Raw genomic sequence first — 25241 nt, forward strand, 5'->3', positions numbered from 1 at the left:
GGCTAATCTGTGCCAATGCTGATGATGAAAGCATGGGGTGCAGCTGACTGGGGGTAGGGAGGCCTCCTTTATGCAATACTGGTTTACTACAATCTAATCTCATAGCCTGATTTTCTAACTTGCCTTCACAGCATCCCTGGTCAGTCAGGACTAGTTATCAAGGCTCTGCTCAGCAGGGATGCCTGAATGAATACCAAACCTGAGAGAAGGGAGCATAGCACTGCTGGTTTATATACGATCTAAGGGCTGTGGCTATCTCTGAAGGCACATTCATAAAGCCACTGAAATCCCTGGCACAATCCAGCCCAGGAACGTACCCAGGCTACTAAGGGCTTGCGCATTAACAGTGACTGGGATGGTTGATGGCCCAAAACAACTCAGCACACTTTAATTCTCAGATTGGGCTGGAACATTTCCAGGTGTGTAAGGGTGTTTTGGTGAATGTTTAGGTGGCAACAACACAGGCAATAATCACTTGGGCAGCCTACAAGCTCAGTGAGCAGGCTGAAGCAATGCTGCAATGGGCACACGCATCTATTCAATACCTACCAGAGGCCTCATTGGTCCATACTTTTCCAGGGCATTCTTGAATGGCGTGGGCGTGTGAGGAGTATTGTCCGCTACGTATTTCTGATCAGGGGTGACAAACCTAACAGCAGAGATAGGGCAGGTATTCAGGAGCAGAATATGCTGGGATCTGCTACTATATGCTTCATCTTCCCTTATCCCAGCTACTCTCCCTCCCTCAAACAAACAGCAGCACGCTGTGCCCTGCAGCCCCAGAGCCATGCTTCTGAGTCTTCCTCAGAGGACACGCTCCACAGGTGCTGGGTTCTGACATCAAAATCAGCAGGCCCTGCTGCCAGGTGGGGGTACCGAAAGGGCTCAGGCAGGGCAGACAAAGCAGTGGAAAAGTAGGTACTGTTGCTGGAGCCAACACATGAACAGCTCCAGCTGTACATGGCCAGCCCTAAAGTAGCATCTCCATCACTCACTCAATCCCTGAGGACTGCAAGTGACCCACAGCTCCTTAGGGCAGGGGTACACTGGAGCTCTGGGGAGTAAGGAAGTTGCCAGATGCTGGGCCAGCAGAAGCCCCTCACACAGTCATGCAAGCAAAATCATGCTTTTGCAGGGATAGGGCTCTGGTTGTGACCAGCTATGCTGGAAAAGCACCACTGTGCCAGGATAGCTGCATCTATACCAACAGCACTTTGTGGCTGTGGTACACTAGATAGCTGTATGTGTCTTGTGCTCCTGCATAGGACTAGCCCCGCTAGCAGCTGCTACCCCTCCCCCGCCCAGCTCCAACTGTGAATACAAAGCATTCGTTTCCATAGAAAAGGTTTCACCTCACCCAGAGCTAAGGAATGCAAGTAAAATGGAGCATGATGCCCCAAACTGCCTGTCAGGCAGGGGACACATTTGTAAAAGAGTGGAGCAGAGATGAGCAACCTCCCGGTTCCCAATGCAGCTATGTTCTCCAGGCAAACACACCCAGAAGCTAAAGCTCTGTTCTGCAAGGGTAGAGCAGGTTCTGCAGGCAGTGACACTGGCTATTCAGACTTGCTGATTTGGCTTGGCCCTCTGCTGAGGCATCCTCTTCCAGAGCAGAGCTGTTCTCCAAACAAGGGGGATACTTCACCCTGCCACTCACAGATGAAGGGGAGAATACATTCAAAGAAGTTTTCCAGCCTGAGCCTTCCAGCCACACATCCTCTTGAACAGTACAAGCAGGAGGTGGACATAACAGAAGCTGCCTGAGGGCTGAGGCATTTTATCATCATGAGCAGATTTCACAACTCATAGGTGAGACTTTGGCTTTTCAGGCCCATCCACTGCTGACTGACCTCACCTATTCTAGGCACTCACCAGTTTTAAATCTGAGTACCTTCATTCCAGCAATGGGGAATACAACTCACCCTTCAAAACATTACAACACACCAGCATTCTTGTAAAACAGATTCACCAGGGGGGAATCCAACAAGATAAACCTCAATACTGGCAACCCCGCTTCCTATTCTTGGGGTTGCCACAGCTGCTGGATAACACTGCAAAAAATCCAACCTCCCTGTGATGAGATGGGGTTTGGGAGGAGGAGAAAAGACTTACGCTGAGTTCTTCTGGAGCAGGGGGGTTTTGTCCCTGTGCAGCGGGGTGGTCACAATCACCTTCTGACTACAGACGGGTGTGGAGGTCAGGGATGGGTTCTCCAACTCCAGTGTGTCCTGCTTGGTCCAGAAGTTTAAGAACTGCCCAACAAGGGAAATGAAGAAAGGTAAAAGATGCTGAGCATGCTGGAAACTCAAGGTTAATCTCACCATTAAAAATTTTTTTTAAATTGCACTGGCCTAACTACATTGGTTCAGGGTGCAATCTGTAATAGTAATAGTATAGATACTGGTGCAACTCCTGGCACAGATGCAAGTAAAATTTATTCTTTTCTTTATGGGAACAGCAACACTGAAAGCTGTACAATATATGTATGGCCAAGATGGGAGTGGGCACACCTAAACAAAGGTGTATCCTTAACACGGATTTGCTAACCAAAGAGAATGTCCCACTTTAAATGAAGCAGATTGTAGCTTTGATACAGGCTAGCAGATCTAGATAGAACCTCAGGTTTCCCAGTCTTCACCTTAACCAGCTACCTCAGTCCCACTAAGCCAGGGGTGGGCAATTATTTGGGCCTGGTGGCTACATAGACAGTTTTGATGAGTTGTGATGGACCAAGTCAGCACCACCCCTGGCCATGGGCAGGCAATGAGCGTTGTTTAGGAGTGGTGTTTGGGAGTGGGACAGGCAGGTGAGGCCAGGAATGTGGGGCAGGGTCACAGGGCAGTGACAGCATGGAGCTGGAGCCTGGGGCAGAATCACAATCTGCTCCCTGCATGCCCCTGCCCTGTGGCAGGATGTGTTCACATGTATATGGGGTACTAAGCCCCAGGAGCCAGCTGGAGGTGAAGGGAGGGAGGAGAGGGAGGGGGTGCATGCAGCACAGTTGCCTGGGCAGTGGGTGGAAGGCAGCTGGAGCTGGAGCCAGAGCCCTGTATGTTGGAGCAGGAGCTGCCCAGCTGAAGTTTCCTTCCCACCCAGAGCAACACAGCAGGGGCAGAAGCACGAGGAGCTGCCGCTGGAGGCAAGAAGAGCTAAGCAGCACCCAGGCAGCTGCAGCTGCACCAGGAGCAGCCCCACTGGATGCTGTGCGCACTGGCCCAGACCAAGGCTGGCAGGTATGCACTGGTTCAGACTGGGGCTGGAGTGCAGCACAGGCTGCTCCAAGCAGGGCTCGGCCCCACGGGGGCAGCCACGGGTCGAATCCAGCCTGTGGGCCCTATTCTGCCCACCCCTACACTAAGCCATAACCTTGTGTTAGCTACCACAAGTGAAAAAAGAAAAAGGAAGGAGAAAAGCCTCTTCATTCTTAGTGAAGATGAGGCCAGTGAAAACCACATCTCACCCCGCAACCAGCCTACCAGGAACTTTCTTGGGAAGGTTGGAGGGGGAGGGCAGGGGGAAGAGAAGGAAGCTATTTTTGTTACACTCATGGAAAAAGATTGGCTTTTTGGTTGGAAGAAGACACTGGAAGTCAGGAGATTTGTTTTCCATTCCTAGCTCTAACACAGATTCACTATGTGATGTTTGGAAGCTCAGAAAACCTGTGCCATTCCCAAAATTGCAAAAAAAGGGCACTACTGAACAGAAGACTAAGAGGTAACACTCTCTTACACTGCTGAAGTGTTTTGAAATCCTTAGGTAGAAGATGCTGCACAGAAATGAGTACAGTGAATCCACTGCAGGGCAAAGGGAGAGGCTGTGAGATATTTCTCACTAAAATCCACGGCCTCAACCACTTCAGCCAAGAGGATGAACTGGCTCCTCACCTATACACAGGCCAGGCACCAGAGGCATGCATGTGCCAGGAAGGTCAACTTGTCCTAATCCAGTAGCACCCAGGGGAGTCCTTCAAATTCTTCTTAATTGCTGGGGTGTTTACAAAAAACACTTGACAATAGCTTGGGCAATGAGAATACAGGCCATCACACTAACAAACTGGTCTCAGTCTCTGTGTTCCTTCTGTCTGCCTAGAATTATCTGCTGTTGGTCTTGTACTGAACTGCAAGCTCTTTGGGGCAGCAATCCTCTTGCTTTTGAGGCTGCACAGCTCAAAGAATAATGAGGAGCCAGAGCCAAAGCCAAGAACCAGGAGTTGTCACATTACACCAATAAAAGTGTGATATGCTCCATGTAAACACTGAACAAATGACAGGCTCTGCCCCAAGCAGCTTACAGCCTAAGGCTACAAAGTGAAGGCAGGCAACTGCATTACAGGACAGCACAGTTCCAGGTCCTGGCCCTGAAGCCATGGTTCTTGGTGGCCTCACAGAGGGTCAGCCTTTAGTCAGCTGACAGTATGCTCATGAAGAAAGGAAGGAGGTGGTGTTTCTGAGATCAAGTGCTTCAAAATGCAGCAGTATTAGAAGTAGACTAGGTACAGCAAGGCACACGCAGATGGGGGAAATAAAATGTTAAACCAAGTTATACATATTAGGTGAAGGGAGGTGTCAAAGCAGGAAGTGGGAAGATGGTAGGAAAAATACAGCCCAGTGGGAATTGTGGGAAGGTACTGGAGAGGAAGGGAGTGGGGGCAGGGGGGGGAAGCATAAGAGCCTGAGGTCACTTGCAGTAAAGAGAAGCCCTGGAAGGACTACCCTTAGAGCAGCTGTAATCCAAGTCATTGCATTGTCAACACAAGGCCTGGCCTGTCTGATGCTTTTGTTATCAAGTGTAGCTACGTGACTTGCACAGACAGCTTAAAACCGAAAGAACACCTTTCTGTGCTGGTACCCCAGGAGAACATGCTGATGGGACATTCTTTTGCTTACACTACACTGATGTTGTGCTGGTAACACTCACTGCCCAGCAATACTTTAGTATGGTCCCCACAGGTGGCAGTTCAGTTTTCTGACAGTGGGGATAAGAGCTGGATGTTATTATCTACCTACAACACTTGTTGTACCCCTGACCCAGGAAGACTAATCCCTGCCCTTTAGCTGAAAGCATCCCCACAACACAGACATACTCTCAGCCTGTTTTCTTGTGAAAACTGCAATGGCAACTCTAATGACCAGTGGACAGAAAAATCCCAGTTCTGAGTCCCATCTTATACAAATTGCATCAAGACTTTCCAGTGACTGCACTGCCATCTTATGTACTGGCCATTCCTATTTCAAGGCAGGAAGCAAGATAAATCTTAAGCATCAGAGCTTGTTAGTCTCTGCAACATGAATGAGCACAAATAAGTAAAGCAACAGAGCAGACCTATTTGCTCCTGCTAATTCATGCACTGAAAGTGTCCCCAAGCAGAAGACAACAGAACAAGCTACCATGTTCCCATCTAGCTACATACCTGGGATGGGGAGAAGGGCAGTGCCTTGACAGGGGTGCTTTTGGGTGTCATGCTGTTACAGGAGTCTATGAAGGAGAGGCTGGTGCTGGTGGCATTCTCTGTGACAGGCGAGAGGGAGATCTTCCTCTTCTTCTGCCTTTTGAAGATGCAGGGCGGGGTCCCAAAGCTCACCTCTGAGCGTGGGGAAATAGGGATCAGTTCACCCTTGCTGCTTTTGCTCAGGTCTGATATGGTGTGGCCATCCAGGCGATACTCAGTTACGTTGGACAGAGATATGGGGGGTTTGCTGGGAGTTTGCCTAATTGGACTGTTGCTGTTACTGCTACCGCCCCCAGCGGGATCTTCAGGTAGGTCAAAATGAGTCAGGTCACACCATCCATCTGGATCCTGCCAGACAAGCGAAACACTCAGAAAAGGCCCAGGAAGAGGACCAAGGTGCTGTGGAACAAGGACATGACCTTGCAAACAGCTGCAGAGAGAGTCCATCAGCTTGAACTCTAAGCAAACAGACTATTAAACCTTAAAGCCAGCCATCACATCCCTAATCAACCTCAGCATGAAGCTGTGTTCAGTGCTCATGATAGTGACAGACTTCGTAGCACTGTATCTAGGAAAATGGAGGCTCAGATTTTCAAAGATGCCCAAGAGATCTGCTTAAATTACATGGGAATAGGACACCCAAACTCTGCAGGAAGCCTGGAGAAACTCAGCACAAGCTTCTGGCACAAAGTTCTGCCAAAGGCCTTCTCTCCTGACCAGCTTCCTTCTCTGCTGGGCCAGTCCTGGCCCCACACAGCTGTACCAATGGAGTGCACTCCAAACTTGAGTGTCCCTTCCCCATGTCCAAAATGAGCTGCAGAATGTACCTGCTCCCTCCTTCCCTCTTCCCCTGGCAAAGAAACTTAAATCTCAGACAATCATCAATAATATGGTCAAGTCCAACTGATGGATGTCACCTTTTCTAGGCATTTCAAAGCCCCTCTGGTGGCTCTGTGTGCACCACCCAGGATCAGGCTGTCCTGTACTAGACGGGCCTATGCTGGCAAAAAGCAGCTACCCCCACACGCTGGCTCAGAACACGGAGCCTGAACCTAACCTTTGGGTAGCCCACACAGAGGAGCAGATGAGTCTTTCCTACTGTTTGGAGTAAGTACACAGTGCCAATCCAGCAGTGGGAAGCAACAATGAAGTCAAAGAGAAAGCCCAGCTCTGGAGCTTTTTCTTGAGGAGCCTCGCTGAATGCATCAGCCAGGATCACTTACAGGTCATGACACTATAAGACAGAGTTATGCCAATGTTGCTCCAATTCTTACGGATTCTATCATGTCCAGAGCTTCTGTGAAGGCAGGTCCCGAAGTTGGGCACAAATTTGCAGCTTCAACCACCCACTTGTAAGGAGAGGTGCCATCTGCTGAGGTGTCTTCAGGCACCACATCCTCCAGGGTCCCTTCAGCATTGTCCTCCACCAGTTCTGTAGCTGGCTGCTCCAAGGGCAACTCCTGCAAGCCCGTTGCTTCATCATCACTGGCATCTTCCTCTTTTATTTCTAAAGCATCAGCAGGCCAGCTGGCTAGAACGCTTTTCTGCAAAACACAGAAGCCACCTATTAAAATTAGGTTATGGCTGCAAAGTCAAGTTCTGAGATTCCCTATGCAATCTTCCTTCAGCCCACTCATGCGTATGCATTACGGTGGAGTCTTGGCAATACAACAGGACAGGACATCTGTGGCAGAAGCAGGACTATAAACCAGCAGTTCTACTTCCCAAGCCTTTGCTCATCCCCAAGAGAGCATCCCCATACTTTACATCCCACTGTATCAGCCACTGTCCATTCTGAGCACCAAATGATGCATGGATCTTTGTAGGACAGTTAAAACATAATCATGTAAATTGCAGACTCTGCTATGACAGATACAAAAGGTAACTGCATGAATTCTGGCACCTCCTAACTGTTGGATGCTTAAATTTGTAACCTTAATGTTGCTTAATCACTTGGATTTTTTTTCATAAGTACTCTTCTATTTTTCTTTTCTTTAAAAGAAACTAGAAATTCTGTTGCATAGAACAATACTACCCCTATGTATCATCAAAAGGGTTTAAAACCAGGACCTTTAAATACACACCCACAGACCTCTAACACATAAGGTAAGAGAATAACAGATAACAGGAGGTTAATATCCTCTATATGGACCATCCATAGAGAACTGCAGACTACACAACTCCATTTCCTATACAAGAAAGGAATATGGAGGGTCAGGATTCCTGGCTAGTGGGTACACCCACTCACAGAACTTTTCTGCTGGTGGGAAGTGCAGTTGTGGATTAACAGAACAGTAATGGCTACCCCCACACCCTTCACAACTGGGCTGTAAAGTCTTCCATAGCAAAATCCGATGCATCAGCTGATTCACTTGGTGTGATACCTGGTTTCTGGCTCTTTGGAGACTTTGGCTCTCTTTGCCATCCACCTCCAATAATAAGAATAAGGATTTGGACTCTTTAGAATCACTGAGGAAACCTCCCATGTCCACTTTTCGCTTGATGGTGGAGTTCCAGTGGTTTTTCACAGCATTATCAGTTCTGGAAAGAAAGAAGAGCCACAATTATAGCAATCAGGTCACCAGTGTTAAGAATGCAAGCAACAGTGCTGATGTATTTCTAACCCTTCTGCCAGAAGCCTCAATGGGCATATCTCAAGAGCCCACCAGACCCATAAGGTGTTAGCATCAGGCAGAAGCCCTACCTGCCAGGAAGCAGCTTGGCGATCTCAGCCCAGCGGTTCCCCAGAACTTTGTGGGCCTCAAAGATGATCTGGTCCTCATCCTCTGTCCATGAGGACTTCTTCACCTCAGGGTTCAGGTGGTTGTGCCAGCGCTCCCGGCACTGCTTCCCCAGCCTGCCTTTCAGGTGCTTTGCTATCTGTGTCCACTGCTTTGTGCCATACTTTTTTACCAGTTCAATTACCTTCAAAGAACAACAAAGGGAAGTGAATGAAGAGACAGTTTTCAGCTTTGCTTTTCATCCTCTGTGACTCTACAGGAACCTACTGAGGATGCAGTGAAAAATGTTTAATTTAGAGGAGAGTCTGCATGAATAAAACACCCAGGCCCTTGGGTACCATTACTACACACCACAGATCATCATTTACATCACTGCTAAAAGGGTGCACACTGGTGCCATTCTGTACTGACTATGCAAGGTATAGGGGAGTGAACAATCATGCCTACCATGAAGCAAAAGGCTTTTGGTGACTAACAGGGGAGATGGATTTTAAATCAGGTGCGCACTTCTGAGGTAGTGACAAGCTGTCACATGCTCCAAGCCTCCTCCAGCTTTCTCCTTCACAGGGAGGCACTGGAAATCCCTGTATCCTCTTAGTGCACCCCTGCTATATAGGGTCTATTTCTTCAACATCCACTGCATCTAAACTTCCATCCAAGGAGGTTTAGATGGAGGAGGTTTATACTGCAGTGCCAGTATATACATGCTGAGCCCTATCGCAATTAAAGACTATTACCTTAAGAAATTATAACCTAGCTGGAATGTGACGCATGGCAGCAGAGTTCTGCAATGCCTACTAGACAGTGCACAGGCAAAAGGTAGAAGGGATGGCAAGGTAGCAGCTGTGATAGTCAGACATGAGGTGGGCACTCACTTCCGGGGAGTTAGCAAGGGGGCTGGAGAAGAAAGCACAGATTGAAAGAGGTGGAAACAGAAAACCTAACATGAGGTAGCATCTGATCAGTAAGTCCCCTCTCACCATGTCTCCCCGCTGGCCTCCATATCCATGCCCCAGTGGTCTCCGCTGTGGCAATATGGCATGGGGAGCAGGTCAGGCTTTCAGAAGAGCAGGGCCTCGTGCATCTACAGCACTTATTAGGATGCTTGGGAGCAGTTCGCCGAGTGCACAGAAGTTTATTGATACTGCTCTTCTGGGCCGTAATCAAACCCAACAACAGGCATAGCTCATCACATTTCAAAGAAAAGTATGTCAGGCTTGAACCCAGCACCTCTCTCATTGTCCACAAGGAGCATCCAGCCCTCCTCCCCTCTCAGTGCAGCCTGCCAGCTACTTACCTTCTGATCCTCCTCTTTGGTCCAAGGCCCTTTCACCAAGTCTGGGTTCAACACTCTCAGCCACCGGTACTGGCACTGCTGATCACTGCGGTTCTGTGACGGAGTTACAATATACATGCATTAGAACAGAGGCCACTGACAGTAACTACAACAGCAACTGAGGAGAACCTGCCACAATACACCGACTGTTTAAAATGTGCTAAGAGCTGAGAAAAGATGGGATGGGAAATTGGCCACCACTTAGTCAGAGGCTTTAAGCCATGTCAGGCAAGTAGCAGCCAAAGCTGGCAACTATCTGATTGCTACTTACTGGCACAGGCAAAATAAGTTAGGCAAATTCCTTGCTAAGCCCCAAAATGCATGTATCCACAGCTGACCCCCCTGATAGCTAGAGAGATGCACCAAGAACCAAATGGGCCTCAGAAACCAAAACTCTTTTCTCATCCCTAGACATGATCCCTACAGGGTAAGCCTGAGGCACACTGGCAAATGTATGCGTAGAGGCAGCTTCTGTCATTGCCATATTCATCAGGTGGATAAGTAAGGGACTCCAGTCTCTAAAACCATTAGCCACCCCTTTAGTCCATTGAACACGCAGCCTCTGGCCATTGGGAGTGGGGGAGATATCAGGCAATGCAATTGCAATCAGCTGGCTGAGGAAAGACAGTCTCTCAAAATGTGCTCACTGTTCCTCTAGCAGTAGCTGTTCAGAGCTGGCCCTTTCTCTCCTCAGTGCTTCAGCCAAACTGTCTGTATCCCATGCTTCATATACCACACAGCTCAGAGCTATCTGTATCCCACATCCCTTTGGTGATTGAAGCTGTGTTTACAGCAGGCAGTCACAAGCAGTGTCCATACGCGTGGCCCCCTCCTAGTTCCGTTATACTGCAAACGCACTCTTCCCAGCCTGGTGGGATAGGCCAGACTAGGCACGAATCAGAAAAACGGCAGAGAAAGGAAAGTGGCTTGGGCCCAAAGCCCCTCTCCCTCCAGCTCATCTTGCAGAAAACTTGGCTTGCTCCAAAATCTAGAAAACACCCACCACCTTCCCTTCCTGCCTGATGTGGCACTTACTGGTAGCCACTGCATGGACATGGCCACTAACCCAAGCTTCTCTTCTTAGCTCTGGGCAGCTCTAATAGACCCTCCTCACCAATCCAGAGCCACATGTGGCCTTTGGCTGAGGAGGAGGCCAGGGGAAGCAGCTTGGAACAAGCATTTCAAAAGAGAAAGAAAGACACACCCAGTTCCAGGGGCAAGCATGGTACTGCTCCCTGCACAGCTCTCTCTACAGGACAGAGTAAGGTTTGCAGGGGAAAAAAAAGAAACCTCAGGCTTACATGCACACTGCTGCCATTACTGGCATTAAAACAGGCAGTTGTGATCTCACGCACTAATCAGGATAACATGGAGTCCTGTCCCATGCCCCATCTCCAACATACTTGGCCTTCTGGGGCCTCAAACAAACTATACAGCCAACTCCGCTGAAATGAGGAACAGGCCTTTGCCTGCCTCACAAAGCTTGATGGAAGAGATGTTGTTAGTTTCTGTCTGTACAAGCACAGGATTCTAGTTCATGTCTGCCAAGCACTTCAGGTGCAGGAGGTCCAGGTCCTGTAAGAGTGCCAAGTATCCCATACTGGACAAAGGAGAGCTGCTAGATGCCCCACTTACAGGGAAATGACTTGCCAGGAACTTCCAGTCAGTCTGTCCAAACTGTTTCACTAGCGCCTTCAGCCGCTCATCCTGTGAAGAACAAAGTTGTCAGCTTTCACAGAAGCAGACAAGAATGAGGGCCATATCATGCTGCTGCAAAGAGGGCAAGTCATGCCCAAACTAAGTATGTAAGCTAAGGGAAAAGAAAATTGAACCTCCACCCTCCTGAGAAGTTTATACCATTTAATACCAAAATACTACTCAAGCTGCTTAGCATCATCCAGTAAGCACAACTGCAAACCTGGCACATAGAGATGTCTGGCCCAGAGCTTTAGTACAATGGTCCAGGCAACTCATTAAATACAAGAGCTCAGCTCTGTATTTAAATTCACTTCTAAAGTCAATTATGGTCTAATGTGGTTTGGTTCCAACTGTATGGACAGGGTCTACCTGCTTTCTAATTAGCATGTTTACTACCAGTATATTCCTAACCTAAGAGCTAAGAGCATCAGGGGCGGGAAGGGACCTCGGCAGTCATCTAATCCAACCCCCTGCATAGATGCAGGATCAGTTATTCCTAAACCTTCCCAGACGAGTGCCTGTCCAGCCTCTTCTTGCAAAGATTTACTGAAGGAGACTCCACAACTTCCCTAGGCCACAAGTGAGGTCAATAACTCAGTTCTTCTGGCAGTGAGAAGAGAGGTAGGAAACAGCTCTCTCACCCAGGGGAGTTTGAGGCCTTGCTCTCACTTTTGAAAATGTGTTACCTCAATATGAAACCTTAGTAAAGATAAAGGCATCTGTAGTTCTCACAGGAACTAAAAATGAGGAAATCTATTCCTGAACTCAACCTGTTCACTCTTGTGAAAACTACCAATTGACCTGCCTTCACTAGGATATTGTCTCATATCAGCAACTTAGAGACAAAGATTTTTTTTTCAGAGTAAAGACAATGCAGCTGAGTGAAGCTTCTCTCATTTGTAAGGACTAGTGTCATTAGCCTAAGACAGCAGTTCCCATACTGTGAGTTGTGACCCCAAATGGGGTTGCAACATTAGCAGCTGGGGTCACAGCCCAACAGGCAGGACCCAGCACAGGAGGAAGCACCACGGTAAAGTGCAGCGGTGCAGAGCTGTGCCCCCAATGCTGCTGGGTGGGAAGGGGTGCCTCAGCTTGCCAGCCATGGCAGTGCAGCACTCCTGCCTGCTGGGCCTCCTGCGGACAGCAGCTGGGGCTTAAGTGCTGCTGGGAGGGATGGGGACTGCAGGCCTTGGCTCTGGGGCTCCTGGGAGCAGTGGGGGGCTGCAGGTTGGGAGGGAGAGGCACTGGCAGGGCCGGGGGGCTGCCGGTTGGGACTGAGGGGCACCTGGGGGGTGGGAGCGAGGGGCCATGCTGAGAAAAAGGGGTCATAAATGGGGTCATGCTGAGGAAAAGTTTGGGAAACACTAGCCTACAGGTAAAGAAGTTGTTACCATGGTGTCATGGGTATCAGTCCATCTACTTGCAACAACGAACCAAGCCGGATGCTTTAGAGTGAAGGGGAAGGCTCTGTGTGGTGCATTCCCAAAGTCAAGTGGATGCAAAAGGACCAAAATTTGCTTGGGAAAACACTATAACATTAACAAACTCCCCCCGCCCCATGTCTGATTAAGACAGTTTGATCCACAGATTACCTATCCAGGAAGTCACTGAGGTCCCTTACAGATGATGCTTTCTTCTTGATTCATCTCCCCACAGCCACAATACACCCATCCACTCAGAGACACACCCCTTTGCAGCAGGTGCTGTGCCACCACCTACCTCTTCGTGGGTCCACTTGACTTTGCACCTGTTTTCCCGCTGCTCTGGCACATCAGAGTCTGTATCCTGGTAATGCAGCTCTTCTTGTTCCTCACTTTAAAAAAAAACGGCATGTTTGTGTTCGAAGCAGCAGTTGAAGCAAATTCCATAGACAGCTCCAGGCACTGACTTTGCTCACAGTGCTTTTCAGAAAGCTTTGGCCAAGTTTCCTAATGCAGGCAAGCCATCTGCACAATCTAGGCATTAACCAATTTTGTGGGAACACGGGGGTGAATTCAAAGTTGAGGGGCCTAACTTTGTTGACCAATTCCATAAGGCCACATGTGAAATGTTGAGAAGCATTTAACTCAGTTGGACCTTGTAAAATGCCAGAGATGTGGCCCTTTTACCTTGAAGGAGGAAGTGCTCCATGTTAGGCCACTAACCTAGGCCTAAGGACAAACAGCTCAAGTGCTTACTTTGCCACAGATTTCCTGTACAACATTGGGCAAAATCATTTTGCTTCTCTATACTTGAGTGCCCCATCTGTAAAATGGGGATAACAGAACCTCCCTAAAAACAACAGGGATTGTGAGGCACTCAGCAATGGTGGCTACTGAAGTACCAATCCCAAAAGGCCACCAGACAATACAAAAACTAGGTCATTATTTTCTAAGGTATCACTAACTAGTAGCTGTTTGATTATTAGCTGCTGGGTCATGTAGACTGATATATTTAAACCCTTTGCATACAATTTCAGCAAGCGGAGGACTGAACTACCCCGGGTCAGAACTTTTACACAGGTCAGGTGTGCAGTGAAGATATTTGAGCTCACGATGCTCAGACCTCACATATTCTGCAGACCAAGAAGGCTTCAGTCTCCTCCAGTGCTGTCAGCTTGGCACCTCTCACAGACACTACATTCATATATAATAAAATAAAAGTCTTCAGGAGTGACCAGGGGCTTAAAGGGACATCAGCTCTGCATTAGCTGTTCATAGGCTGCCACTGAGAGATGAAGAAAAAGAACACTTTTCTTGATATTTCCCCCTCTACAGCTAGTCTTTTTAATATGTAGGAAAGATTTTTAAAAATTAAGTTAAAACAGGACAAAAGGAAAGTATGTTTGCAAACCGAAATTGGCAGGGGCCCTCCGGAGCAAAGTCATATTGGAAACTATAGTTGATTTCTTACGTGATCAGATTTCAAGGGAACCTTAAGGTCCCAATCCTGGAAGTGTTCATGCCCCTGTTTGCCTTTGCTGCTGTGAGTACAGGATAGCAGTGAGGTGAGCACAGTGAGCAGCAGTCACAGCACACAGGCTGCCCAACCACTGTCAGGAATGCTGCAGACTTCACCTGGGTTTTCATTACAGGACTTCTCTGGATACATCTCCTCTGTGACTGCAGACCTCCTCCCTTTCTCCCTCTCCCATCAGTGGTTGCATAACACCCCATAGCAGCCACATACTTACTCACGTGGAAGGCTTACACAGGGGAAGTATCTAACATATATGCAGTTTCTTTCAGAGCGATTAAGCAGACAAAAGCTGCCAGCACTGGGTGACCAACCTGCTCTCCACAGGACACCATGCTCAGCACAGTCCAACACCAGCTGGCCCAACTTCAGCATTTCAGTTTACTTTGCTCCCACCCGCCCCAAGAACATGGCAGAACCTCCCTTTCCTACACCCCCACCCCGGGTATAGCAACTGGAATCAATCCCAGAGGTTGAAGATCTGTAACTTGAGCTCAGGTGAAGCAATATGGCTGTGCAGACTGAGCAGGGAGCTAGGACCAGGAGACTGGGCTCCAGTCCCAGCTCTGCCACTGGCCTGCTGGGTGACCTTGGGCAAGTCACCTCACCACTCTCTGCCTCTGCTTCCCTGCCTGCAAGTTAGGGGCGAGGATAGCGCTCTCCTCTGGAAAGCTCTTGGAGATCGGTGGGGCAAAGGTGCGGCAGAGGACCTGGGCAATGTGAGCCCGTCTGCACACTGAGACAGATATCAGGCACATGAAAAGGCAAAGTGGTGGGGGGCTGGTCCAATCCTGCCAGCTCGTCCCCTGGGCCTGGATCAGGCTGCAAAAGGGTGTGCCCATATGGCCACTTGCACCACAGTGGCCCACAGGCCCTTCACCCAGGCCCAGCCTCGCCCTGCTGGCCTCTGCCCTGCCACCCCCTCGGACCAGGCCTCCCGCATGGCCCTTACGGGACGCGGCGCTCCAGGAGGAAGGACAACTTCCTCTGTGCCGGGGATGCCTGCCCCCTTCCTCCCAGCCGGGCCATGTCGCTCACCCCAGGCCCCTCACTGACCCCCAGCGCAGCACCGCACCCGCTGCCTCCACGCTCCGCCGGCCGGGCAGGATCGGGCCCAGCCCCCCCGACAGCCGGGATGGGGATGGGGTTGGGGATAGCGATGGGGGGCTCCCCCGGGCTCGTGCCCCGGCGCCCGCAACTCACCAGCGGGTCCTGCGGGCCATGGTGCCGGGCGCGCACTAGGAGGGCTGTCGGGGGGCGCGGGGCTTGGGGCGCGGCATGGCCGGGCCCGGGGCCGGGGCCGGGGCCGGGGCCGGGGCCGGGGCAGCACAGCCCGGCTGAGCGCGCTCACAGCTCCCGCCCGGCGCCGCACCAGGCACTTTCCTATCTCGCGCCAACCGCGCTCAGCCCCGCCCCGGCCCGGAGCTGCGCGCGCCGCGGGGAGGGCGCGGGCCGGGCGGCGCCGGGCGAAAAGAGGCGCGCGCGGGACCTCGCTCGTCGCCCTCCCCCCCCCGGGCTGGGGCGCGGGGGTCCCCGCTTTGCTTTTCGCCCCCGGGCTGCCCCCGCCGCCGGGAAGAGCCGAGCCGAGCCGAGCCGAGCCGCGCGGGTGGGTGGGTGAGAGCGGGCAGCCCCCGAGGCTCTGGGGGTCCCGCCTGCCCCGCCCTGCCCCGGCGGTGTGAGGCCGAGCCGGCCCCGCGTGGGTGTCCAGGCTGCTAAGACCACATCCATTCCCGGTGCGAGTCCTGCTCAAGCGCCTGGGCCGCCCCAGCAAAGCCATCGCCCTCTCGGCCTCGCTCGCCCGCCTCGCCGCCCTGGGCTTGTGCCTGGCCCGACTCCAGAGCTGGACCTGGGCCTCGCGCGCCTTGCACACGCGGCCCGGTCTCTGCCAGGGTGCAAATTGTGTCCTGAGATTTAATGTCTGTAAAGTGCTTTTTTGAAGATTGAAAGTCAGACATGAGAGTCGGGTACTCCTGCGTGAGCGTGACCGACAGCCTTCCCTGCGAGGTGGATGTACAAAGAGCTGTGAGCTCCTCTCTAGGGACGACTGTATACCTCCAGGCATCGCCTCCAGGGATGTTTGCCCACAACCCCTGAACAGAAGCCCTCCTCATTCTATGTATGACCTAAAAGTGTGCCCCAAATCAGATTGGCTACATTTGTAGCAACTGTAATTGCAACAACAAAATGGCCACGGAAGAAAATGGAAACAAGATTATATAGAAAGAGGCCCTGCATTGAGCAAAATGCTTTAAAGCATGTGCTGACAGTTAAGTACCTGCCCACCTGCACTGCTTAACTGCAGCCTCAGTAATCAGAGCCTCTGCTCCAGATCTGCAGGAGGAAATGCTATAAAAAGAGCCATGCCCAGAGCCATGTATGAAAGCAGAGAATCCTACTCCTTTCACCTCTGCCACATTCACAGGCCCCTACAGCAGCCACCATACCCACCCCAGACTCCATGAGACCTCATGGGGTGGGTTAACAGCCCCCTGGCACAGAGTGATCACAGAATGGGAGAGACAGAAACATGTTTTAAACCTGAGTGAGCAGACCATACATCACACCTAGGCCTGAAAGGTTGAGGGTGACTGGAGCATTCAGCCATGTAGGGCACTAGCCTGTTTCACAAGTATCCAGGACAAAATACCTAAGCAGAGGATTTGTGCTCATCACTGATGCCACTGCAGCGATTCCCAAACTTGTCCATGGACCCCAGAGCACTTTCTGCACCTATGGAGAGCGGCACGGTCACGTGGGGATGGCTTCTTGTCCATGTTCCCTGTTGCATCACATGTAAAAATGCTACAAACTTCACCTTCTTCCCCATGTTGCTTTCCCCAGGGATGCTTTGAGATCTGAAATGAAGGTAATTCTAGACAGAGGATGGGTACTCTGTGCTAAAGAGCAGAGGAAGTGTCAGCATGATTACCAATGGCAGAACAGGGGTTCACATGGCAACTTCTCCACTGCTGCTCCTCTGCCAGAATTTGAGAAACCTGGAGCTCCAAGATCTCTCACTTGCAGGCACAAAGAGTCACTGCCTGCAGATGGCACTGTTGCTCCTTACAAAATCAACTGCACATGCTCATTCATGTGGTTCAGGGCTTCTCCAGCATCTCCCGTGACTGTACGTATTGTACATCTGTGTCTGAGTCAGCACGTTAGGTTTCCTAGAATCTTTGCACATGTAACTCAGGAGGTTGCTGCCGGCCAACTCTTCAAATCTGCCTCCATATTTATGCTTCATTTACATAAATGAGAACTCCTGTTAGAAATTACAGAGCTGAGTGAAGAGGTTAATCATAAAGATCATAGAAGAGTAGGGCTGGCATGGACTTCAGGTCATCTAGCCCAATCCACTGCTCAAAGCAGGATCATCCCTATCTAAGTATGCCAAAGAGAAAGGCTGTTAACCCCTCAGTTTATTGTTGCAGCTCTGACTTGGGGGCGGCCATCTGTGCATAGAGGCTGTATACCAGGAGAGATGTTTGAACGGTCCTCTTCTGAAAATCAGGGAAGTTAGACCTTGACCCTGTACAGACTTAACTAAACATCTCAGTGAGCTCAATGGGGCTATTCACTGATGTCCCCTAAAATTAAACGTGTGCAAGCCTGCAGAACTGATGGGCAATCTCCCACAAAAACTTCAGGTTAGCTGTTCATAGCCCAGCCCCACTGTTGTCAAACTGAAAGTATGCCTCCCCCAGATTGACTTGATTAGGAAATTACAAGGAGAGGGCTGCTCATTAAAGACCAGGCTATAAAAGCTGTGGTAGCTGTATCAGTAGATTAAGTATGGTGCTCAAGAAATCTTCTGTAGTAGAAAAAGGTGAGCTTTTCCCTTCTCTTTAGAAAAGTCTTGGTTTTTTTTCTTGTTATTTTACAAATGTTTAAGATTTTCCCTAGGAAAGGAAAAAGAAAACTTCTATGCTAATTTTGTCTTCTTTTTTAAGATCCATTTGAAGGTTTATAGTCTCTCTTTTTTTTAATTTTAAATAGCCATTGTAGTGGGTTTTCACTAATTCTACTTCAGGATTTTTTTTCTTTTTTTAGGCCTGACTTAAACTACATAATCTTTTTGGTAGTACTCAATCAATTAGCAAAAGCATAAGTGTGTCCACACGCAGGGCTCTGTAGGAGAGCCTGCTACAGTCCACTTCCGTCTGGGAGTGCCAAATGGTCCCCATCAAATGAAGGACCATTCCTGCTATGTTGCTCTCTGAAGTCCTTTTTGCCCCTTGAGGACAAAGAGGATGGGACTAGAGCCATTGGAGGCCATCCTTTGAAGTGGACAGAAGGCAGGATGCAAGTTCTTGGCATACAAAGTATGAACTGGAGTCTCAAACAGCTGAATCTAGTGCTAAAAAGGGGCTGCCTTACAAATCAGTTGTGCTACAAACAAGCTTCCAGTACACTAATGAGCTTAAACTTCCTAGGCTGCATCATTGGTGTGTCTTTGATTAGTATGGACAGAGAGCTCTGATTTAGCCTCCTGCAATCGCTTGAACTCTTTCAGCCATTGTAAAGATGAAAGCTAAATATGATGCTCAAGCTAATAATTTGTCTGACTGACTCCCAGGACAACCACTTAAGCAGTCTTGGCACCTTGTCAGATGGTATTTGGCCAATATTTTCAGTATTGGCTGCACAGCTCAATTTCAAAACAATGATGCTGAGTGAGATGTAAAATTGAACTACAGACCCACAAAATAACTTCTAGTTCGTATCAAATTTAAGCTACAAGGTACGGGAAGGTACATGTAAAGAGAAATGTGCAAAGAGAGGAATTTTTTTTTTTCCAACTATTTAGGTTGGTCTAATAAAAGATATCCGATTCACCCAAAGAACCTTGTCTGCCCATGTTCTTAGACCAACACAGCTACAACCTACACCCCTGTAAAGAGAAATGGCACAAGGTCTGGTTCATACACTGGTAGAACTCTTTGCAAGTGCTAGCTGAAGGAGTAGGCTTTTTACCCAAGCTAACTATATTGGTATAAAGGCAACTTGTATTGGGCTTGCCTGTGTTTGTGGCACTGGGTGGTTTCTGTCTTCCAATTCTCAAACTAGAACAAGCTCTTCTGATGAAAGCTCTCTCAGGCTGGTATAAGTGCCTCCATATTGGGAATAAGGCCAACTTTCACATCCCTGTACCAGTGCACTTAAAACCTCAAGTTTCTAATCTGCTCCTTTCTCAAGCTTTAATTGACAGTAACATGCTTCTTGGGGCTTCCTCTGCTTACAAGTTGTCTCTCTGTTGGATGCAATTAGGATTTTAGAAGAGTGAGTGACTCTTGGAAGGCTCTACAATGTCATCCATCCACAGAAGCAATGCCAGTATCATGACACTAAAGGAAATCATGGAACTTGGATTTGTGGCAGGTGTCTCCAGCTATACCTACTCATCTCCAGTTAATAACTACACAGAAACTAACAGTACCTCTAAGCCAGATGGTTGGGATGGTCTCCTTGACTTGGAAAGCATGATGATGATAAAAGGCAGTCCTCAGCATACTTTCACAAGACCCGAGTCCTCTCTGACCAGCAGTATGAAGGGTGAATTGCACAGTCAGATCCAAGGCATTTGTGATGGTGGCCTTGCTTCCTTCTGCAAGACCCCGAGTGGTCATGTTGCCTTTGACTTGTCCAATCTGGTTTCTGAATACAGCAGAGTCGATTACACTGTGGATATATATTATGATACTAAGTCCTCTACACCATGCAGGGAAGAGAAGTGCCTCCAGTCAATGGAGAACTTGCTCTCCAAGAGCTCAGAGACGGTAATTGATTTGTCAAATATCAGGAGGCCACCCCCACCTATATTGGAAATATCTGAGATACAAGCCCCTCTGGACAATATTCTGTCCCTTGATGTGAGTGCTGAAGAGCCAAGATCACTGGGATTTGTGAAAACAGATGCCTTATCTCTGGAGACGTCTTCCTCTGCTATTATTTTGCCTTGGGCTGCTACTAGCAAAAGACACTGTATTCCTGCCTTGGTGTCTATTTGTTATGATAAGTGAGCCAGAGCCTGTAGCTGTGGTTCTGTCTCAACACCTATGATTCTACATTGTAGAGCAAAGCTATGATGAATGCACCAGAAGAGTTTCTACTTCCATTATCAGAGTTTTTAGCGTTGACTCTGTTTTGCCTTTGACCATCAGTTGCTGTGTTTTTGAAGCTGGCTTGCATCTCCACAGCTGCCACTCCTTCTCCCCACCACTAGCTCAAAATCTAGAGAGATGGACTAGCCGAGTACAACCTATGACACATCAGTGTGTATTTGCAGCATGCAAAGAGGCTAGTACTTAAAGCTAAATTACTGCACTGAACTGTAGGGATGCTTGTGTTTGGACAAACACTAATTTTGGTCTATAGTTGTCTATATAGTAATGAATTACTGGAGGTTTGTCAGATTTGATTATAATGGCTCTGAGTAACTTTGTTTACTGAATAAAGCACTACTGTCACTTGAACTCGCACTTTGATTTTGCTCTAATAGGAGACGCTATTCAAAGTAATTTAATTAGGCACTCTATAAATTCTACCATGCAAGAGGCTTAAATTGGAAGAGGGCAGAGTGAGATCCTGACAAAATAATGCTTAGGAGAATGATAGTTCAGTTCTGGGATACTAAGTAATAAACAGCACAGGAAGGCTAAATCAGGTGAGTTTGGGGAGTAACACTACACCTAAGTGTGCATGGGATTGTTATAGCAATTATGCAGTAACTTATAAAAAGATGCATCTGCTTTACTAAGACTATACTTCCAGACCTTCAAACACCGGCAATGGGGAGGGCTATCCAGAGATACTAAACAAGCAAGTGTGTAAGAGTATCCTTCAGAGGTTATATTCTACTCTCTCTCCTTTTATGCAGAAAAAAGGAAGTGTTAACAGTAGTAACTGTAGGGATGTTGAGAATATACTTAAAACACTACCAATCCCTTCAATTTTAAGGTGCTGGGCAGCGGGAGCAAATATAGCAGCATTGGGGGAGGGAGTGTTTTTTGGAGCGTTTTTTGTTTAATAATTTAACAAATGGCAGACTTCAGAGACTCTTACTACCTGATGGCCTGACTGAACTGTAAGCTGCTTCTTTAAGCTAGGCAACACTTCCGAACTCATCAAAATTTACCATGAGTTCTGAAATAGCCAGAGCTTTCCTCATTCCTTAAGAATAGTGGACATCATAGTCCAGGTTAGGGCAGGAAGTGATAGCTTTCTTCACTGAACTAGCTTCTTTGTAGGTAATACAAAATGTAAATGCCCTCAGGAGATGCTGGGTTACAGTGAGGCTAGCAACTTAACTTCCCAACTGTAAAAAGAAGATGAGTATTGGAGTTCTGAGGGTACAAAACTACCTAGCTCAGGAGTCGAAAAAGGATGCAAGTTTTGGGTTGTGTTTTGTTGTTGTTTGGGGGAGCAGGGCAGGTTATTATTAGTTGGCTTGAGAGAGTCCTGGAAAAAATATCCCTTAACCCTCTAATGAATTTTTAATATCTTTTATAAATGAAACAGCTGTTCCTCTAGCTGTAGCTCTGGCAGATGGGGCTAGCTGTAGCTCTGGTAGACCGGCCAGGAGTCCTACACAATTTCCTGGACTTTTTTTTTAAGGTGGCATTTAAGGTCTCTTGCTTTTTCTAGGGGAGGCTTTAAATTTTGACTCTTGCTATCTTGGAAACCACCTGCTTGTTCATCCCAGCTCCCCTACCCTGACCGCTGGTTATAAGGGAGCTGTACCTACTTAAATCTCTGTGCTCCAACAGAGGCTCCAGATGCAGCTAAACTGGTCCATCTTTAATGCAGAGTTAAAGCATCATGGGATATGTAAGACACAAAGAACCAAGATGGCTGACTTCACAAAAGAGGACTAAGTGTTGTAGGGACAGCCTGTTAGCTGATGCCGCTTGGCTGGTGAAGTTAAAAGCAGTAGCTTGACCCTCTTCTGAGGGCTCTTCTGAGTGAACCTGTGCACCAACTAGGCACAAATACTGCACTTAAGGCAGTCTTGGCAACAGGCAGAAGTGACAGGTGGACACTGCGAGGCTAGGGCAGCGGAGATCATGGATGGAGCAGGGGGAACTGAAAAGAGAACAAATCAAAGCCAGCATCCTGCATTTAGAGAGAGAGTATTGACGGTAGGAGAACTACTGGCTTAACTAGGTACTAGATGGGCTTGTCTCTCACTAACACCCACTGCTGTCTTCTGGAATAACTTCAGGAGCAAGGAGCTGAAGGAGGGGAGGGGATAAAAAGGGAATACTGTTTCTACACAAATAAACTCAGACACTTCTCTAGTACTGATGAAGTGAAAGTGCTCCATGTACCCTGACAGTTCTTCAGTGTGAAACAACACGTGTGCTAACTAGGAACTGGTGGTGGGCAGTGTTGCCATGTGTCAGAATTTCTTCCTGTTAAATAAACCCCAGCTTCCTCCGTGATCCACAGGGGAAATGTGCACCTCTGAGAAGACAAAAAAGAAGTTACCTCAAAAACGATCCTGGAAAGGTTTCAGTGGTGGACTGCAGCAGGATAGCAGCCATGGCCCACTCAGCATCCTGCAGTCCTTTTAATTTGTCCCCCTTACTTTATCACAGCTCAAGGCAATGCCTGCAAAGGAGATATGACAGCCCTTGTATCTTGAGAAAATGGGCGAGTGCAGAATTAGATGCGAGTGGCTGCGCAGCTCTAAACACAGCCGCTCTGAAAGTAAGGGAGAGCTACTGCCTACACATGTGACAGGAGGGCCGGCAGTGTGGGAGAGAGATGCTGCTAGCTCACTGCTGCTGTGCATCCCTCTTCAGGCACACAGGAAGAAAAACAGCATGAGTGCTATGGGTGCTCAGCCAGGCAAAAGATGGGACAGACAGCACAAGGGCCTACTGTTGAAAGGGTTTGCACTGAAGATGAATGGTTTTGCAGGTATTTAACAAATGAAAAGGTATTTTGATAGCAACAAAGATCAGAGCCACACTGTTAATGACTCATGTAATGAGGGACAGATCACCCCTGAAGAATGTAACACCTATGGGTGCTTGTACATGTGCAACTGGGGTTTAGTTCTCCCTAAATTGAAACGGTGGGTTTTTTAAAATCCACCGTTACAATTTAGGGAGAACTAAACCCACAATGCATGTACAAGGGTGAGGGAGGCCTGATCCTTTCCCCACCTCCCTGCCCGCAGCCTACCTGCCTCTCCTGCAGCAGGGGGTTGTAGGGGCAAGCAAGCTGCTGGTGGCTGAGCAGTCCCTAAGCTGCGGGGCATCCCAGTCCTTTCTTCTGCAGTGGCACCCCTCAGGTGGCACCTGCCCCAGGCAGTCCTAGGGAGCAGCACCACCTCCCACGGGAAGCACCAAGCCCCACACAGCTTGGGGGCTGTGGGACCTAGTGGCAGCTCATGCAGGCATTCTTGAATTTGGGGGGAGGGGAGGGGCAGGTGCTGCCTGAGGGGCACCACTGGCACCTGGGCCAGGTGCCAGTGGGCAGGTGCCACTGGGGGGGCACCACCACCATGGAGGGAAGCACCGGGGTCCCCTCCAGCTCTGGGAGCACTTGGCCCATTGGCAGCTTGCCCCACACCCCTGAGCTGCCAGCCTGCCTCAGCTGCGCAGGGCCCAGTACTTCCCTCTGCAGTGGTGCTGCCCCCTGGGACCACCTGGGCCAGGTGCCAGTGAGCAGGTGCAGCCTGGGGGGCACTGCCACCACAGACAGAAGCACCAGGACAGCTGGCCCCCCAGGAGAGACGGATAAGCTCCAGCACCTTATGCACCATCCCCACCACCCTCTCGCTGTCTGGAAGCAGCTGGCTTGCCCCTCAGGCTGAGCTGCAAGAGGGGGGCTGGGTATGCTGGTAGTGGGAGAAGGCAGTAGGGATGGGGCACTAGAAGCCCACCAAGCTTGAGCTTCCCCAACCACAATGGCTTCCAGTGCCCTATGCACCATTGCACTTTGTTAGGTATCAAACTGAAATACCTTGGATGGGTTTTATCTTGCTACGCTAAAAAGTCATTTAAAGTGTAATACGCTGCCAAGCGTGTAAATATCAACGCTATTAAGACGGTGCAAAAGGGCACTTAAGCCCCTTTAAAGGGCAATTTTGTTGCATGTACAAAGGCCCTATATTTCCAAGTGAGAGTGCAAAAAGGAGAGTGTGTTATACCTGTCATTCAGATGGGGAAACTCAGGCACCAAGGGTGCCCCAGAGTTGCCCAAGGTCATACAGCTGGGGACAGATTTCAAATCCTATAAGTTCTGGGCCTGGGTTTAATTTCTTATAAAAAAAAAAAAAAAACAAAAACATTCCCACTCCAAAATGTTTACAGATCTGCTGGTCTCACACAGGACTAATTTGCAGATGATTCTTAAAATAATTGTATTTATGATTTGAAATACTTCGTAATGTGGGAATTTTTGAGGTGTCTAGCTGTAGGAATGACATTATTCTATATCTTATATAATGGCCCATTGCAAGCCTTAGGGAAGGAAGTGGCAATACTTAAGATTAACTTCTCCAGTGACCCTCATCTTGAGGTGCATCATCTTCCAAAGATCCTTATTACTGTGCATGAATTTGTTCCCCTTCCTTTTTAAATTTAAGATTACTTACAATACATATAAAAAGTCATGACTAAGGATACAGATGGAGAGCCACTTACATTAAAGGAGAGAATCCCATACTAATTTGTTTCCTGCAGAAATGTTGTTGTGTCAAAATGAGGGGCTTGAGAAGATGGTAGTGACTTGGCAGTGAAATGGGGATCAGCATTCCATTAATAGATGGCTTTTAAACTCATTCATTCACAAATTGCAAAGTAGCTAATACATAACCATGGACTCTCTGCATAGGTGTAACTTTGAATAGTCTTTCCCCCATCATTACATTTCCACCTGTACAACTCCAGCTGTTGGACACTAACAACAATGGGCCTCACCCAGATCCAGCCTTCATATTATGACAACAGATGTACTTGCCCTCTCTCAAATTATGGCTGGGTTGTTTCTAAAGTGACAGTCCACCAGAAGGTGGAGGGATCAGACTAACCATTATCAGATTTGGCTA

At 48.7% G+C, this 25241-nt stretch overlaps 1 protein-coding gene and 1 long non-coding RNA gene across 5 annotated transcripts in view; one reads left to right on the forward strand and one right to left on the reverse strand.

Annotated features, from left to right (window-relative positions):
* MYBL2 (MYB proto-oncogene like 2) overlaps positions 1-22747 on the reverse strand; it is a 29450-nt gene extending 6703 nt beyond the window's left edge. For 2 of the 4 annotated variants that reach the window (XM_006276553.4, XM_019484634.2), the window contains exons 1-10: positions 15383-15496; positions 12944-13037; positions 11162-11233; positions 9488-9580; positions 8154-8374; positions 7834-7990; positions 6724-6993; positions 5411-5797; positions 2113-2252; positions 550-649 (exon numbers count right to left, since the gene is read on the reverse strand). In XM_006276553.4, the coding sequence (XP_006276615.2) occupies positions 550-649; positions 2113-2252; positions 5411-5797; positions 6724-6993; positions 7834-7990; positions 8154-8374; positions 9488-9580; positions 11162-11233; positions 12944-13037; positions 15383-15402 (1554 nt within the window). In that variant the 5' untranslated portion in view covers positions 15403-15496. Of the gene's footprint in view, positions 1-549; positions 650-2112; positions 2253-5410; positions 5798-6723; positions 6994-7833; positions 7991-8153; positions 8375-9487; positions 9581-11161; positions 11234-12943; positions 13038-15382; positions 15497-22669 lie in introns of those variants that run through there. The other 2 variants (XM_019484633.2, XM_019484635.2) reach the window with 2 other exon arrangements.
* LOC109282493 (uncharacterized) lies at positions 15585-20655 on the forward strand. The gene is made up of 2 exons (XR_002089495.2): positions 15585-18008; positions 19451-20655. It is a non-coding gene; the product is annotated as an uncharacterized LOC109282493 (long non-coding RNA).
* Positions 22748-25241: the final 2494 nt, after the last annotated feature.

This window comes from Alligator mississippiensis, chromosome 9 (genome assembly GCF_030867095.1).
Source record: "Alligator mississippiensis isolate rAllMis1 chromosome 9, rAllMis1, whole genome shotgun sequence".
In the NCBI taxonomy this organism is placed as follows: domain Eukaryota; kingdom Metazoa; phylum Chordata; order Crocodylia; family Alligatoridae; genus Alligator; species Alligator mississippiensis.